Genomic DNA, 18,584 nt, shown 5'->3' with positions numbered 1-18,584 from the left:
AGGAAGCTGGGGCCTGGGACAGGCAGGCCTTTGCCCAGGGTCACTGAGTTTGGAGAGCTGGGCCCCAGGCCCAGGTTCTTGGTCAAGGCTCCTGCCCGTGGTACCCTTCCAGCCTTGGGGCCCAAGGAAGGCAGGGGCAATGGGGGCAGGGACAGGGCTTCTGCCCTGGATCCTGGTGCAGCTCTCCCTGCTCTGCAGGTGGAAGTCACCCCAACAGCTCATCCAGGTCCTGGCCGGGCCGGGCTCACTTACCACGGGCTGTTGGGGTTTGAGGGGGTCTCAGTGATATCATCCTGAGGGGACTGGGGAGAGTCCATATCGTCGCAGTTCCCAGGGTTGCTGCCAGGGAAGAGAAAGGGGTGAGGGAAGCCATGGAGGGGGGCAGAAGCGGAACAGGTCAGGGTGTGAGACAGTGGGGGACAGGGGCAGAGCCAGGCCTCCCAGGGAAAGCTTAATGCCCCAGAGCTGCTGCAGAGGGGCAGAGAAAGGAGGCGGGACTCTGTGGCTGACTGGGCTTCTGGGGCAAAGGGCTGTGCCCCATGCTGACTGAGCCCCCTTCAAAGCCCCCCTCTGCTCTCTGAGTGCAGCTGCTCGTCCCCCACCTGAATCAGAGGCTTCCAGGCAGCCTCTGGCCAAGGTGACCTGGGTCACATCCTCCCTCTCCTTCCTCACAGACTCATGAACATACATACACGCGCACATGCCACCACCTTCTGTGGGCTCACTTACCATTGTCGGATGTTGGAATCCATGGGCTTAGGGAAGATGGGAGGAGAAGGTTTGTTGGCAGCCGGGTTGGGTTCGAAGCCTTCAATTTCAAGAAAGAAATGGGCGCTGTCGGACACATGAGAAAACAGCTCACCTGGCGCCCAGAACCAGCCACCCACACTGGCCTCCCTGGCCAAGGCCGCCATGGGAGTTCTCTGGGTCAGCCAGACCCGAGGCCTCCCTCAGGGTCTAGTTGACTGACCAAGGCCCACCCCAGGCAGCACAGGCCTTTCCCGATGCAGAGACATTGCCCAGAGGTCTATCCAAACCATCAGCTAGCGGGAAAGCCCAAACCATGCCCCGGGCAGGGGTGAACCAACATTGCTTCATGGACACCACCCACTACCATCTCCTGCGGTTTTTGGGAGGCACCCTTGGCTCTTCTCCCCATCTGACAGCTCCTCAGGTCACACCCACTCCCCCTGGGTGGCCACTGGGCTCTGTCCTGGGCCCCCTCTCTTCTCCCTCCTCGGTGATCTCAACTACTTCCTGGAGTCAAGAGCAGTCTCTATGCTAATGACTCTCTTTTTTTTTCCTGCCGGGCTAAGAGAGTTAAGTGACTTGCCCAAGGTCACACAGCTAGTAAGTGTCAAGTGTCAGGTCACATTTGAACTCAGGTCCTCCTGAATCCAGGGCCAGTACTTTATCCACGCCTATGCTAATGACTCTCAACCTACCTCTCCTGTCCCAAACTCTGCTGACCTAACATCTCCCATCTCCCACCAGACATCCAGCAGGTGGCTGAAACTCAACATGCCCCAAACGCCACCTCTTTCCCCCTAAACCCTCCCTACCTTCCCTATTACTGTAGAGGGCATGCCCACCCTCCTGCCCTGAGGCTCCCCCTACAGGAGCCATCCTGGACTCCTCACTGTCTCATGCCCAGATACCAATGTGGTGCCAAGGCCTGTCCATTTCACCTCTGGTGCCTGTCTCGAATACGCCCCCTCCTCTTCTGACTCGGCCTCCCTCCTGGTGCAGGTCTTCATCCCTTCACAGCTGGACTATTGTGATAGCTATTGGGGAGAGGGGTCTGCCAACCCCATGTCTCCCCCCATTCCAGTCCATCCTCTATTCAGTCACCAAAGTGATTTTCCTGATTTGTTGTTGAGTCATTTCAGTCGTGACCCCATTTGGGGTTTTCTTGGTAAAGATTGGGGAGTGGTTTGCCATTCCTTCTCCAGGTCATTTGACACATGAGGAAACCGAGGCAAGCAAAGGTTAAGTGACTTGCTCAGGGTCAAATGGCTAATAAGTGTCATTTGAACTCAGGTCCTCCTGCCTCCAGGCCTGGAGCTCTGTCTACTGCACTGCCTGCCTGTCTCAGGTCTGATCCCCCTGAAGCTCAGTCTGATCACGTCCCCTCTCCTGACCAACAAAGCCCACTGCTCCCTGGCACTGCCAGGATCAAACACTCATCCTCTGCTGGGCCTTCAGAGCCCTTCATCACTTGCCCCTCCCACCTTTCCAGCCTCCTGCCGGTTGGTTCCTTCTGCCTGGCCTCAAACTCCTCTTCATTCCAGCTAAGTGCTGCTGGGCAAGTCCACTCACCTAGGTGATGGGGGTGGGGGGAGAGGGGATTGGGGGGCAGAAACTCCCCTAGATCCCTAGAGCTAGGGTCCTGGCAGAGACAACCCCCTGCATGCAGTTGGTGCCTAATGAAGGGTTATTGGGTCGAATGGTTTCTGTCCTTTCTGTGATCCAAGTTTTATGGTTAAAAGTTTGTCCAGAGAGGGAGGACTTTATGAGGGCCCCCCTCCCCCACCAGCAGGAGAGGAGATTCCTAGCAATGTCTGGCATACAGCCAGCGCTTATGCCATGCTCATTCGTGAGACATGACAGGGAGGGGGAGGTGCTTGTCAGAGGAGGCTTCTCAGCCCTCCAGGCTGGGCAGGGCAGGCACAGCTGGGCAGGGCACAGTTGGGGGACAAAGCAGGCTGGCCCAGCTCACCTGGGAGGCTGAGGCCCTCGGGTTAAGGGTGAACCAGACAAGACAAGGCTTTACTCCTCACCAGGAAACATCCCCAACAAAGCACGCCCCCCCCCCACTGGTCCCAGCCCCCTGCGCCCAGGGTGACTCACAGGGTTGCCCAGCTGTGTCCCTGGTCATCTCCCTTTAGGAAGGCCATCCTGACACGGGCCCTGGCACTTGGGGAAGGGGGAGGAGGGAGGAGGGAGGAGGGAGTCAGAAGCCCTGCTGTGCTTCCCCGTGTTCTGGCATCCTGCCACCCCCCCACCCCCCCTTCTGGGAACCTGCCTACCTCACCCATGCCACAGCATGCACACACACACGCGCACACACATGTACCCACGAAGCAGAAGGCCCTTGGTCCCACTGCCTCCCCGCCCCACCACAGCCCCAGCACTACCCTGGGGGGGGGGGCCCTAAAGGGGTGCAGTCCCACTAAGGGGGGGCAGATAGGGGGAGGGGGGCCACAGCAGAGCCCTCCACTGGCTGGAGGCAGGAAGGGGCCCCTGGGGTGGGGCCCCAAGACAGAGGCAGGGCCCCCAGAGAGCTCAGGGCCCCCAGGGAGCTCAGTCCTTTTCTCTGAATTCTCTACTCCTAGGGCCCTAGAAGTGGTGAGGAGACAGGCAGGAACATGGCCACAGTCACATAACCTGGAATTGTCCTAAGGGAGCTGGCCCTGGTGCCAGGGGACCTGGCTGCCTCGGACACTCCCCCTGGGCCCCAGACAAGCCAACCGACTTTTCAGGGTCTGCTTCCTCCTTCTAAAAGGAGCCTGTAACCTGCACCCCCTCCCCACACCCCTTCCTCCCCAGCAGGGGGCTCATCCAAGCAGGCTGTGCCCATCAGCTCCTCGGGGCTGGGTGCAGGGAGGCTAACCCTGCCCTCAGGGGCTTCCATTTCCTGAGGGGACACAGGCCACACTGGCAAGTTTTCTGTGATCCTCATAAAAGCCCTGTGGGGCTGGCGTTGTCATTATCCCTATTATATGGATGAGAAGACTGAGGCCCTCAGAGGTGCCTGGTAAGAGGCAGGATTCCAAGTCTGGGAGGGCTTCTTCAGCATCCCCTCCTCTTTGCCCAAGATTTTTCAAATGGGGGAAGGAGGAGGAGGTGGAGAGTGAGAGGGAGGGGGAGGGGAGGAGGAGAGGGAGGAGGAGAAGGAGGGGAGGAGGAGAGGGAGGAGGAGAAGGAGGAGGAGAAGGAGGGGAGGAGGAGAGGGAGGAGGAGAAGGAGGAGGAGAGGGAGGAGCAGAAGGAGGGGAGGAGGAGAGGGAGGAGGAGAAGGAGGAGGAGAGGGAGGAGCAGAAGGAGGGGAGGAGGAGAGGGAGGAGGAGAAGGAGGAGGAGAGGGAGGAGCAGAAGGAGGGGAGGAGGAGAGGGAGGAGGAGAAGAAGGAGGAGAGGGAGGAGCAGAAGGAGGGGAGGAGGAGAGGGAGGAGGAGAAGGAGGAGGAGAGGGAGGAGCAGAAGGAGGGGAGGAGGAGAGGGAGGAGGAGAAGGAGGAGGAGAGGGAGGAGCAGAAGGAGGGGAGGAGGAGAGGGAGGAGCAGAAGGAGGAGGAGAGGGAGGAGCAGAAGGAGGGGAGGAGGAGAGGGAGGAGGAGAAGGAGGAGGAGAGGGAGGAGCAGAAGGAGGGGAGGAGGAGGGGGAGGAGGAGAGGGAGGGGAGGAGGAGAGGAAGAGGACGAGAACGAGGAGTGAGAGGGGGAGGAGGAGGGGAGGAGGAGAGGGAGGAGGAGGGGGAGGGGAGGAGGAGGGGAGGAGGAGAGGGAGGAGGAGAAGGAGGACGAGGAGAGGGAGGGGAGGAGGAGGGGAAGGAAGGGCACACCAGGCATGGGAGCCTACTCGTAGAAATCCCCAGACAGAAGAGAGGACAGGTCAGTCAGTCAGCCACTTAACAAACATTTAGGGAGGAGGCCTCAGAAAGGCCAAGCCCCTCCGAGAGACGACCTGGCTGTGAGGAGGCTCCAAAGGCACAGGCAGATAGAAGGTCGCCAGATCAGAACACAGGATTTGGAGACGAAAGGGACCTTCATTTTGCCTGTGGGAAAACTGAGGCCCGCAGAGCTTCCGTGACTCAGCCACGGTAACAAGGGACAGGCCCAAGGCTGAAACCCCCTCCCCCTCCATGGCCGCCTGGGCTCCATGCACTGTTCCTCAGGAGAGCACTGGGTTCGATTCTTGGTGTGAGCATTTACAATAGAAATGATCAGGGCTTGATTTACTGTTTGGTTGGTTGTTTAGACTTAAGACAGTGCTGGAGAAAGTGTGAATATTCAGAGGAAACTTCACAGTAAGTTATGCACACACACTGGTGGAGGGGAGCCAGTTGTTAAACATTTACCAATCCACCCCCCCACCCACCCCCACCCCCGCCGGGGATGGATGCTCAGAAGGAAGATTCAGGCCAACCATGTTGCACTGAGCATCATATGCAGAGAGAGACAGAGACCTAGAGAGAAATGGGAGGAGAAGGGAAGGAAGGCAGAGAAAGGGAGGGAGGAGGAGGAGGCAGCTCCCAGAGGATCCAGGCAGGGATGAGGACTTGACCACCTCATCCTCTGAGTCTGCTCAGGAGGGGACAGAGAGGCTGGAGGTAGAGAGTGTGGAAGATGGAGACCTTCACAAAGATGGTGAGACTGAGGGCAAGGGGACAGTGGGGGGCCTGTAGGAGAGAAGGGGTGTCCTGGAACAGCTGCTGTGGGGATGACTGAAGGCCAGAGCTCTAGCGACCCAGGGAGGGCACGTCCCCAAATGACAGAACCAGAGTCGGAAGTGGCAAGATCCCAGGGGCATTTAGCCCCCCTGCACCTGAACAAAAGTAACGCAGTCTTTGGAGAGCTCCAGTGAGGAGGATCCCAAGGTGGCTACAGGTGACATGTCCAAGGTCACACAAGGAATCACTAGCAGAGTCAGGATTTGAACCCAGGGCTTTCCTCTCCAAAGTCAATGAGTTTCCACTACATATACAATTCCAATTCAGAGAGCAGCATTTCACTCTTATCCTGTCAGAAAGAACCACTTTTTGAACTCAGTTTAACGCTTCCAAAGATACAGAGAAGGCACCAAAGGCTGGCTGAGGCCAGATTTCATGAGGTGGTAGTGGAACCCCACCTGGTGCTTTGCAGGCTCCTCCAGAAACATGGATTGACTCAAGAAAAAGAAAGGGGGGGGGGGGAAGGGCAGGGCTCAGTCAGAGTGTAAACAGTGAACTGACTGACGTGGGGGCAAGGGAGTCAAGCTTGAGATTGGTGTAGTTATTGTACTAGAAATGGTGGCCATAGCAATAAGAGAAGAAAAAGAAACTAAAGGAATTAGGATAGGCAATGAGGAAACAAAGCTAGCCCTCTTTGCAGATGGCATGATGTTATACTTAGAAAATCCTACAGAAGCAAGCAAAAACTACTTGAAATTATTAACAACTTTAGCAAAGTTGTAGGATACAAAATAAATCCACAGAAATCATCAGCATTTCTATATATGACCAGCAAATTCCAGCAACAACAGATAGAAAGAGAAATTCCATTTAAAAACACTTGCAAGGGGCAGCTAGGTGGCACAGTGGATAGAGCACCGGCCCTGGATTCAGGAGTACCTGAGTTCAAATCCAGCCTCAGACACTTGACACTTACTAGCTGTGTGACCCTGGGCAAGTCACTTAACCCCAATTGCCTCACCAAAAAAACCCTCCAAAACACACACACACACAAAAACCCACCCAACCAAATAAAAACACTTGCGAGTCGACCTGCCAAGACAAACACAGGAACTATGACCAGAACTACAAAACACTCTTCACACAAATAAAGTCAGATCTAAACAATTGGAAAAATACCAATTGTTCATGGGTAGGCTGAGCCAATGTAATAAAAATGACAATCTTACCTAAGTTAAGTTATTTATTTAGTGTTCTGCCAAACTATCAAAAAAATTTTATATAATTAGAAAAAATAATTAACAAAATTCATCTGGAAGAGCAAAAGCTCAAGGATATCAAGGAAATCAATGAAAAAATATATAAGAAGGTCTAGCAGTATCACATCTCAAACTGTATTATAAAGCAGTAATTATCAAAACAATCTGGTACTGGCTGAGAAATAGACAGGTAGATCAGTGTAATAGAATAGGTAGAAATTACATCATAGTAAATAACTATAGTAATCTAGTATGTGATAAAGCCAAAGATCCAAGCTTTTGGAACAAAAACTCATTATTTCAGAAAAATTGCTGGGAAAACTAGAAAACAGTATGGTAAAAACTAGGTATAGACCAACATCTCACACTGTATATTAAAATAAGGTCAAAATGGGTCCATGATTTACACATAAAGGGTAATACTATAAGCAAATTAAGAGAGTATGGAATAGTTTATCTGTCAGATTTATGGACAGAGGAAGAATTTAGGACCAAAGAAGATAAAGAGAGCAAAACGAAATGTAAAATAGATCATTTTGATTATATAAAATTTTAAACTTTTTGCACAAACAAAACTAATATAACTAAGATTATAAGTGAAACAGAAAACTGGGAAAGAATTTTTGAAACAAGTATCTCTGATAAAGGCCTCATTTCTCAAATACATAGAGAAATTAGTCAAATTTATAAAAATACAAGTCATTCCCCAATTGATAAATGGTCAAAGGATATGAACAGGCACTTTTCAAACAAAGCTATTTATAATCAGATGAAAAAAATGCTCTAGATCACTATTGATCAGAGAAATGCAAATTGAAACAAATCTGAGGTATTACCTCTTTCCTCTCAGAGTGGCAAATATAACAAAAAAGGAAAATATTGGATATTGGGGGAGGGGGAATATGTGAAATCTGGGACACTAATTCACTGTTGGTGGAGTTGTGAAAAGATCCAATCATCCTGGAGAGCGATTTGGAACTATACCCAAAGGGCTATAGAACTGTGCATACCCTTTGATCCAGCAATACCACTGCTAGGTTTATATCCCAGACATATCCCCAAAAGGAGACAAAGACCTATTTGTACAAAAATATTTATAGCATCTCTTTTTGTAGTGGTTAAGAATTGGAAATCAAGGGAATGCCAATCAATCGGGGAATGGCTAAACAGGCTGTGGTGTATGATGATGATGGAATATTATTGTGCTCTAAGAAATGACAAGCAGGAGGACTTCAGAAAGGCCTGGGAAGACTTGTATGAACTGATTTCTAATGAAGCGAGCAGGACCAAGAGAACATTGTGCACAGAGATTGCAATATTGTTTGATGAAGAATTGAAAATGACAACTATTCTCAACAACACAATGATCCAAAGCAATCCCAATGGACTATTGATAAAGAAGCAGACTATCCACCTCCAAAGAAAAAGCTGGTATTGATTGAACACAGACTGAAGCAGGCTATTTTTCACTCTTTTTTTTTTTTTTGGCGGGGCAATGAGGGTTAAATGATTTGCCCAGGGTCACACAGCTAGTAAGTGTCGAGTGTCTGAGGTCGGATTTGAACTCAGGTCCTCCTGAATCCAGGGCTGGTGCTTTATCCACTGCACCACCTAGCTGGTCCTCTTTTTTTTTTCTTTTATTCAAGTTTTCTTATACAAAATGACTCCTATGGTAATGTTTTACATAATTGCACATGTATAACCCATATCTGATTGCTTACTGACTCAGGAAGGGGGGAGGGGAGGGAGAGAAGGAGGGCTAAAATTTGGGAATCAAAACTTTCAATAAAAATCTTTATTATTAGGGAAAAAAAAAGATTGATGTGTGTGTGTGCACACACGCGCGCGTGCACACACACACACACACACACAGAGGGGACACATCGGTAGAATGAGAAAGAGGAGCCCCACACGGACAGTGCTGGCAAAGACAGAGTGGGAGGACAGAAGCATGGTCTGAGATCTGGGGTGGGGGGGTTGTGTGAAGGGGAGATCCAAAGTGTGTCCAGCCGTCAGTGGCTCAGGCAGCATGGAGACAAAGGCCATGGCAGTCAAAGGACTGGAGGAAGCAGGAGGCAATGGGTCAGTGGTAAAGTGAGCAGCCATCCTGTCCAGAGAGGCGATGCATCTCCTTTCTCAGTCAGGGTCTGCAAAACTGTCCAAACTGAAGACCTCACTGGGCGGAATGAATGGAAATGCATTTATTAAGCTCTTGCTGTGTACCAGCACTGAGCCAACTGCAAGGGGCACAGACACCAAAATCAGGGTGCTGCCTGCCCTCCAGAAGCTGACAGCACACACAGCGGTGTAGATGTGACCTTCTGCCCAGAGCTAGAGGTGGAAGGGAGGAGGAGCGAGGCTGTCTGCCCGTCAGCAGATTCCCTTCTGCTCTCACCCTCTTTCCCTCTGCTCCCTCTCTCCCCAGCCTTCAGTGACCTCCCAGGCAGCTGTCCAGGACAAACTCGATGCCTCCTGGCTCTCTGTCCTTAGATAAACTCTGTTGTTTGCGCCTTTCCTTGAATGGAATCCAGAGGGAACTCACTGGGTTTTGTAAGCACAGGTGAGCAGACAAACAACCCATGAGCAGATTTCAGGAGTATTCTGACCCCTGGATAGCTGGGTCTGCCCTGGGGCATCTGGCCCATTCTGTGGGTATTCCACATGACAAAAAACAGGAAGGAATGTGGCTTCCCCCTTTGGAATGTAAGCGCCTTGGGGTTCATTTTTTGTACCTCCAAAATCTAGCTCATAGTAGCTGCTTAATAAATGCCTCTTAGCCAGTCACAAAGCTGGCTGCTCAGGCAAAGACTTTTGTCATTGATGTGGTCAGCCCTGGAGAATGGAGAGGAGCAGTGCGGATCACTGAGGCAGGGTCAGCCTAAACTAGGGAAGGCCACCTCCATGTGCTGTGAGGATGTACCTCTGCCCAAACTGGAGTCATCCTCACTTCCCACAGAACTGAAATTTCACCCCTACCTGGGAGTCATTCCTTTGCCTAACAAATTGACTCATCAGGAATAGGATTTACAGGCCTCAGACTCTCCTACACAGCAGTCACCCTCAAAAGTATTAGGAGAATATTTGGGATTAGGAGAATAAAGAAGAGTAAGAAGCTATTAACCTCCATAACGCAGTGTTTGATAAACCCAAAAGGACATCAGTTACCCAAAAGAACTGTCTATTTAGCAGGAGCTTCTGGGAAAGTTGGAAAGCAGAAACATCTTGTGCCACATTACTCAAAAATAGGCTGAAAATCACTGTGTTCCCTGAATGTAAATGTTCACACCATAAAGAGGTTAGAAGATAATGAGACTCGGGGCAGCTAGGTGGCGCAGTGGATAGAGCACGGGCCCTGGAGTCAGGAGGACCTGAGTTCAAATCCGGCCTCAGACACTTAACACTTACTAGCTGTGTGACCCTGGGCAAGTCACTTAACCCCAATTGCCCCACCAAAAAAAAACAAAAAACAAAAAAACCAGAAGATAATGAGACTGGGTATCTTTCACAACTACAGTTAAGAGGAGAAGTCTTCGGCAAAAAGAACAAGTCAAGCCAACAAGCATTTATGAAATACCTACTGTGTGCCTGTCCTTGCTACAAAGAAAGACAAAGGACAGTCCCTCCTTTTGAGGAACTGGCCATCTAATGGGGAAGATAATGCACAAACAATTATGTACAAACAAGGTATAGACGGAATCATTTGGGAGTGACCTCAGAGGGAACACACTAGCATTAAGGGGAATGGGGAAAAGGCTTCCCACAGAAGGTGAGATTTTGGAAGGGACTTGAAGGAAGCCAGTAAGCAGAGATGAAGAAAGCGCATATTCTGGGCTTGGGGGACAAGCTGAGGAAACCCCCAGTCTGGAGATGGAAAGTCTTGTTTGAGAAACAATGAGGAGGCTGGTGCCACTGAATTAAAGAGGACTTGCTGGGGAGTAAGCTGTAAAGAGACTGGGAATATAGGAGCTGGAGAAGCCTTTGAGGACAAGAAAGGGAAAAGCTTTTATACAAAGAAAATCAATGCAGCTATGCTAAGAAGAGAAAGCGTCAACTGGGAAAATGTCTCTAAAGAAGGTCTGTTATATAAGACTTAGGAGGGAATGAGCACCAGCCCAGAGGGCCAAAAGCCATTCTCCAATAGATAGTGAAAGGGCAGATTTGGAACAAAGGATCCCTGGGAGAATTGCAAATTGGTGCCAGCCCCTGGAAAGAGTGCTCCAAGCCACCAATAAGAGAAATGCAAATCCAAATAATTGAAGTTTCGCATCACAGTCAGCCAATCGGCAAACAGGATAAGAGGTAGAGCTAGGAAATGTTGGGGGAACTAGACAAAGGCAGGCACACAAATATATCATTGTTAGAGCTATGAATTGGCCCAATCATGGAGGAGAGCAACTGGAATCATGCTTTTAAAAAGCACGTCCCCACTCTTGGGTCCAGCGAGCTCATCACTGGGTATGGACCCCAAAGAACTCAAAGACAGTAAGAAGGATCACCTGTACAACAAAATACTCACAGTGGCACTTTTGGGGGACAAAGAACTAGGAGCAAAGCAGATACCAAGCAGTCAGGAAATCTTCAAACAAATTAGGGCATGCAAATACAAAGGCATAGTAATTATCTGCTCAAGGAAACAACTCCTAGGAAGAATACAGAGAAATGCAGGAAGACTTCTCTGAACTGCGGAGTGAAGAGAAGCATACCCAGGGTGTGCATACACAGTGACCAAATTAACAAAGGGAAAGAAACCCACACTAAGTGCCAACAGCCAAGCTTGGCCTCAGGAAGGACTGGAGACAATGTGCCAGGAGTGGCTGTATTTCTTCTCTTTCTTTTCAAATCTCTGTTTCAAGGGACAGCTCCCCAGGAAGTGGGGCAGGGAGGGGCACCTTAAGACATGAAGGTAGAACAAAAGTTATCAGTAAAATAGTAAGGTAAGGGTGGGGGCAGCTAGGTGGTGCAATGGATAAAGCACTGGCCATGGATTCCAGAGGACCTCAGTTCAAATCCAGCCTCAGACACTTGACACTAGCTGTATGACCCTGGGCAAGTCAGTTAACCCTCATTGCCCCGCAACCCCCCCCCCAAACAAAAAAACAAACAAACAAAAAACAACAAAAAACATTAGTAAGGTAAGGCAACCTTCCCTCCCTTACACATTCTAGCTGCCCCTCTCAGTAATGTAGGTAGAAGGAGCACAACAAATAGAGAATAGAAAAGATCTGGGAAGATTCCTGTAACAAATTATCTTCTTTGTCCAGGGGAGCAGAGCCACCACAGTTAGTCTCTAATGTCACAATCCCTATGGGACTGTATCACATGAGGGGAGTCAAAATGACACTGAGGAAAACAGAGATAGGCAAAGCACATGGACCAGACCACAGGTAACATCCATCCATCCTGGAGGGGATACAATTATGAGAACCCTGAGGGATTGACTCACAAGATGTCTTGAAGGAAGAGATGATGCCAAAGTCTTGGAGTAACTTGCAGACCTTGTTGTTACCTACCCCCCAAAAAGGGTGACAGAAAAGACCAGTGATGCTCAACCCTTAGCCCTACTTTCCCATCACTACCAAATGTTTATGAGACCAATGGATGCATACATGGAGGGAATCCTTGGTGAAGATGCAGGAGCCTTAGCACATCTGTGCCGTGTGCCATAGCAGACAAGTCATACACTTGGCTAGAAGGGGTGGAGGACTCACAATCCCCCTTGATTACTGTTTGTTGACCAAAACACACATTTGATCTGGTTGAGCCCCATGTTGCTAAATGGGCTCTCTAACAACAAGGTAGTCTCTTCGTATGTCAAAATCACTTAAGAATTATTTTTGAAAGATACAATAGCATAAACAACTTGGTTCAACAACCCACTCATGGGGCAGCTAGATGGCGCAGTGGATAAAGCACCGGCCCTGGATTCAGGAGTACCTGAGTTCAAATCCAGCCTCAGACACTTGACACTGACTAGCTGTGTGACCCTGGGCAAGTCACTTTTAACCCCCATTGCCCCACAGGAAAAAAAAAAAAAACCACAACCCACTCATTACCACTATCGAGTGAGGCACAAAAAGAGAGCTGAGAGGGACCTTGAGGGTCCTATAGCTCAGTCCACGCATGAACAGGAAGAAGAAAATAGCTGTCCTATACCTGATGTACATCACATATTCTTCATCTCCCTACTCTTTTAGGAATTTGTCAGTAGCCAAATCTAAGGTTTAAGTGATTCCTGCTGATACCCCCAAGATGAGGGCAGTGAGGGGTTGCATAAAGAGAAAGAGAAAGCATGTCTTAATTGCAGACTCCTTCAGGCATCTCTGTCTAGGTTTCTCTGTTCAGGCTTCATGGGTCCAAAGCTGAGGATTTGCCTTTGTAAGAGTGGGCAGTGGGGTGCTTTGCTGGGGTGTTTGCTGTTGTTGTGGAGGGTTCCAGGGCAGAGTCCAAAAGGAGGAGGGATTTCCTAGAGGTGATAAGGTCCTCCAGGTGCCCTTGTTTGTGGGGAACGATGGAAGGATTCTGGGGCAGTTTGAGATTCAGATGAGATAAGGGACAGAGAGCCCTTTGCAGAATTTTAGGCACTACAGAAATTCTGGTTATTGTTATTAGCCTCCAACCATCAGCCTCCATTCTGGGGATGACTTCATTCCTTGAGCCTGATGAGCTCAGGTAATGTTTTCAGAGCAATTGGAGGGTATGATAGTAAATACTTAACAACCAGGCTCTCTGGGGGAAGATGCATGAACAAGCTTTGTAGTTTTCTCTGCATCATGAACATTTTCTTCAGCCTAGGCAAACGAAACCATCAACCAAGCTGCGGATTGCAGTGACTGCTAATTTCTGAGGCATAAATGCTTACACTGAACACTGAACAATTGGCTCTCCCCAAAAGTAGGATGTGGCTCCAGGACATGCCTGGCTGATGGCGTCAAGCCTCAGAGTAATCCAAGGCTGCCTCCATGATCTCCACGGCCATTCAGAAGAGACTGGTCGGTCAGTCAAGTGGATGAAGGCTGATAAGCCTATTGCCCAGACAAGCACAGCTTCTGGAGCTGGTCCATAAGTCTATGTATGTCTCTTTGACAGGTTCTATCCATGGACAATGAACTGGCCTTGGAGGCCCAGGAGTGAGAGGGCAGGCTGGGCTACCTTTGGGGACCCCAAACTTCTCCTTGAAACAAAGGCCCAGGATAAAGCACCAGCCCTGGATTCAGGAGGATCTGAGTTCAAATCTGGCCTCAGATACTTGACACTTACTAGTTGTGTGACCCTGGTCAAGTCACTTAACCCCCATTGTCCCCCCCAAAAAAAAAGCCCATCGATATTCTGCCAGTAGTTCTGGAAAAAGTCGGCATCTCTCCCCTAAGTCTTCACTCCCAGGCTAAAGTCCACACTCCCTTCTACATGGTCCCTAGGTCATGGGGTTTGGACTGGAAGATACCCCTTGGAACATCTTCCAGGGGCACGTATGGCTCGACCCTGAAGGTCCTGGTACTCTGGGATGACATAATAAATTGGGGAGGGGGGCCACTTGGGGGGAAGGATGTGTCAAAGCCACTGAAGCAGAAAGTGCTGCCCAATCAAGAGGCGGTGAAAGGGCTGGACCCATTCTCTGACCCTCCTTTGCTTCCTCTGGAACGTGGGTGACACGGGACTCTCTCTGCTGTGGTTGCCAGCACACGTGCTGGCCTAGGTGATTCAAGGCCGGATTCCAAAGTCAGCCCGGTGGCCTCTGCTGATCTGTGTCTGAGCACAGGTGACTGAATAACCACCCCGAGTGGGCATTTCCACCTGGGACACAGCTTGGTGAACTCAATGGTTGGGAGTGCCTGGGCTCCCCGCTTGTGCTGGCCTCACTGTAGGAGGCCTGGACATCCTTGGGGGAGAGGTGAAAAGCCAAGGCAAAGGTAAGAGGCTGGACCGGTGGCCCTGCAGCAGGCTCAGGGCTTTGCTGCTGCAAGTCTTGACTTTCCAGGCAAGCTTAACAGTAGTTACCCATCCTGCACTTGCTTAAGTCACTTGGAAACACATCCTTGTGAGCATGTTGGGTCTTGGGTCTGTCTTGTGTATGGAGGAAATCAATCCCTGTCCTGCGCCCACTTTGGGGTAGCTGGTTGGTGCAGGATTAGAGCACCGGGCCCGAATTCTCCCGAGTTCACATCTGGCCTCAGACACTTTCTAGCTGGGTGACCCTGGACAAGTCACTTCACCCTGTTGACCTCAGTTTCCTCATCCATCAAACGAGCTGGAGAAGGAAATGTGCAAACCACTGCAGTGTCTTTGCCAGGAAACCCCCGTGGGGTTGTGAAGAGTCGGACAAGACTGAACAGCAGCACCAAAAGGCCCGATTTACACGGCGTGTTCCTCCTCCCCATTTGGGGAGGCCCTAAGCGTAAGTTAAATCGAAAGAGCAAATGATTCTCCCTGGGGTTCTGGGGGGGAAGCAGCCCGGGAGATAGAGGGGAGAGAGTCTGACTCCGGTCTACTCAGGCCTGAATCTGGTCCCTTTGCCCTGGGGCCAGAGCTGAGGGTGTCCCTGGGCCCACCAGTACGTCTGTGGGTGGGACATCATCACGGCCACGGGAGGAAGTCGTGACAAGGAGGGGAACTGAGGCTTGCGGTCAGCACAACCTTGCTGTCAGTTTGGTCCATCCCCAAGTGGCGTGGGCACCTCAGAGGCTCAGGGAAGACCTTCAGGTGAAGGCTGGCTGAGCAGGCGTGGACAGAAGGGTGGGGAGGACTTCTGGGAGCCCCTTCCAACTCCAAGACCTCTGGGGCCAGGACAGACAACTATCTCCTGCAGGACAAAGCAGGGTACAGAGATGTCGAGGTGACCTGGGGGGGTCTGACTCCCACCCCCACCTTCCTAGAGCCAGAGTGAATTAGCCATGGGAAGCATAAGCTATAACTGACGCTCAAAGCTTAGGCAAGGGAGGCAGGCACCAGGAGAACCCCCCGGGGAGGGATAAATGTGACATGAGCACAGAGATGTCTCAGGCAAGCATGGAGTTATGCTGGGGTAAGTCAAGTCACACACTGTCACTCAGAGCTCCAGACCTCTTGCAGACAAGGTTGTCGCCCTTGTCCAGAGTGCCCAGGACCTCCAGCCAGCCCATGCGCTCCTCAGGGCGGTCCTGTGAGCTAGGAAGTCTCTTTGTGCCCACTTTACAGAAAAGGAAACTGAGGCACTGAGATGTGCTTGCCTCAAGGTTCAGCTTCTCCTGCCCCTGCTCTGCCTGGACCCCCACAGTGCTGTGTTCACGGATGGTCAGTTTCAAAGGTCCCTCCAAAGCCCAGCCTGTTCTGTCCTAATCCGCCCCCACCTGCCCAGGAATATTCCCCTTGGCATTACGATAGGCGCTGGCCCATGGGCTGTCATCATTGCCTGGGTGAGAGTCCTAGCCCCCAAGGAGAGCGGCAAGAACCAAGCCTCCTTCTCCAGCCTGCTGGGGCAGGGCACTGGGCATGACCAGCAAACCAAGTCCTACCTTTTCTTGGTGGGCGTGAGCTCAGCCGGCCTCCTCTCCAGTGGGCAAGTGGGGACAGCAGCGGGGGCGCCACTTTTCTTGCCCATCAGTAGGACCATTTCCTTGGGATTCTTGCTCATGTTTCTGTAAGACCATCACAGGCCTGTCAGCGCTACACCTCTGGCATGCCTTACACCATTCCCCCTCTGCGATGGCACCAGGGACGCTCGCAGCGGGAAGGAAGCCCAGCTGGGGGCCCTACAGCTCCCAGCCTCGTTGGAAGCTCAGCCTTGATCCAGCCTCCCCTGAGAAGAGACCGCCAGGAGCTTTGGGCATCTGGGCCTGGAACTGCCAGGCCAGGAAGGCTACAGCCTCTGCAGCCCACCCCGAGGACCCTGGAAACAAGGAGGCCAGGGCTCTCCCAGGGGCAACAGAGCCATCGAGCCTGAGGCTGGGCTGGGTAGGGCCCAGGGGAACAGGGGCAGGAGATGAGGCCAGTGCAAGACCCTTGTGCTCCTCAATCAGCACAGGGATGGTGGGTAAGAAATGAGGGAGGCCTGAGCTGTAGAAGGGCAGATGTGGGCAAAAATCGGGGTGACCAGACCCTTCGTCCTCCAGGGCTCTGGGATTTTGGACTTGTCTTTGGTAGGCTGCCCTGAAGATCCCACCCTGAGGTGCCTGGGATATGTGGCACATGCTACCCAAGCATCCCAGGGCTGGCTGGAGCCAGGGCCAGGAGGAGGCCCCAGGGATGTGGGGCCTGTGCCCAGAGATGCTCACCAAGAGGGAAGGGGCAGCACAGAAAGCCGGCCCCCAGCTTTCCAGGAGCCTCTGAGGGAGATGCCCCAAGCCAGGGGAAGGTCCAGCCCTGAGACCATGAAGGGCAAAACCTGCTAGCCAGGACTGTGGGTATGGATGCCCATCTCAGTGCCGGCATCTCCCTGGTGGGACCTTGGGCATATTTCATCTGCCTGGGCCCAGCTTCCTCCTCAGTAAAATCTCCATGGAATCCGAGATCTCTGCAAAGTCGGAGCTGAGAAGGACCAAGCTCAGAGGAGGAAACAGGCTGGAGAGGGGCAGGAACTCTCCCAGGGCCTTGGCCGAGGCTCAGTGGCAGAGTAAGGGCCACACCGGGTTCTCCTAATCCATCCTGGTGCACGAGGGAGCAGGGGCCCAGGCTGTGCCAAGTGACCCCTTCCCACCCCCTGCAAGTCCTCCATCCCACCGGTGCCCGAAGGCACCCGAGTCATGGACAGATCTCAAATCTCTCTCAGAGGGTGCCCTCTGGACAAGCCCTTGGGAACTTTGGGCTCCATTTCTCAGGTCAATAAACAGAGGCACTGCAGCGATTGGGTGATGATTCCGGGAGAACAGAGGGGCCACAGGCTTGGTCTGGTGACCTCTTTGGGCCCTCCCCAGCATCTGTGCTGGCCAGAGGTGCTCCACGGGACTCTGAGGCCGCCTCCCCACCCCCACATCAGGCAGGCTCCTCAAAGCCAGGTCAGGCAGGTATTCGAAGGAGGCGGCTGCCGACCTGGGTGGGACCCAGAGGCTATTAGCCTGCTGAGTCACCAGGACCAATACAGACCTCTGACCTAATTGACTCGGCCAGAGTCAGTGCCCAGGAATCACTGAGTGTCAAGGCCCAGGCTCCCCAAGCCCAGGCGAGCTGCCCCTTCTGGAAGCCCGGACAGCCCACGGCAGAGCCAGCCCCTCCCTGAACCTACCCAGCTTGGCTTGGCTAGCGATCGAGCTTCAGCTGGCTCAGGAATTCCTCCTGCCCCCAATGAAGTTCGGAGTCAGATTTCAACCGGGCCTGCCTGGATCTGCCCCCCTCACAGCCCTCGGGCAGGGGCCATGCGCCAGCCTGGGTTCTCGTCCCAGCTCTGGGGAAAAGCTTTCCTGTCCTTGGCCCCACTGACCCGACTAACCTGTCCATCTCTCCAGCTCCGTCTGGGAAAGATGCCCCAACTGAGCAGGGGGCCCTGGGAGCAGAGAGCCAGCCCAGGGCTCCCCCAGCGCCCTCCCCCCCCAACCAGCATCAACCCTGGGGCTCAGCGGGCCCTTACCGTCTGCCTGGGATGGGTGCCTGGTGGCTGGGCAGGATAGTCTGGCCCCTTCCCCGGCGGATCGTGGGGCTGACCCCCCAGCTGGAGCTGAGTGCAAGGCGCCTGGCAGTGGGAAGCCCACATCCCGCCGAGGCCTGGCCTCCGGGAGGCAGGATAGGGATAAGCACAGTGCCCAGGTGCAGGGTCACGCCTGGAATGAGGCGGAAGGAAAAACTGGCTGAGCCACAAGAGGCTGGCGGACTGACGATGCCATGGCTGGGGCCCCGCCACTTCAGAGGCAGGTCTGGCGTGAGGCTCTGAGTCACGGGATGAGCTCCACCTGAAGCATCTGCACCCGCGCCACCCACACGGGCGGGGCGCTCCCCTGTGCCTGCGGGGGGGCCCACCCAGTGGCCTCCAGCACC

General features: G+C 52.5%; 1 protein-coding gene across 2 annotated transcripts in view; it reads right to left on the bottom strand.

Moving 5' to 3' along the window:
* TRPV3 (transient receptor potential cation channel subfamily V member 3) overlaps positions 1-16,251 on the bottom strand; it is a 56,452-nt gene extending 40,201 nt beyond the window's left edge. For both annotated transcript variants that reach the window (XM_043996246.1, XM_043996245.1), the window contains exons 1-3: positions 16,133-16,251; positions 730-834; positions 253-339 (exon numbers count right to left, since the gene is read on the bottom strand). In XM_043996246.1, coding sequence (XP_043852181.1) covers positions 253-339; positions 730-834; positions 16,133-16,251 — 311 coding nt within the window. The remainder of the gene's footprint in view (positions 1-252; positions 340-729; positions 835-16,132) is intronic.
* Positions 16,252-18,584: the final 2,333 nt, after the last annotated feature.

The sequence above is a fragment of the Dromiciops gliroides genome, chromosome 3, assembly GCF_019393635.1.
Source record: "Dromiciops gliroides isolate mDroGli1 chromosome 3, mDroGli1.pri, whole genome shotgun sequence".
Lineage (NCBI taxonomy): Eukaryota > Metazoa > Chordata > Mammalia > Microbiotheria > Microbiotheriidae > Dromiciops > Dromiciops gliroides.
Note: the sequence above shows the minus strand (reverse complement) of the source record. Positions and strands in the feature narration are given on the sequence as shown.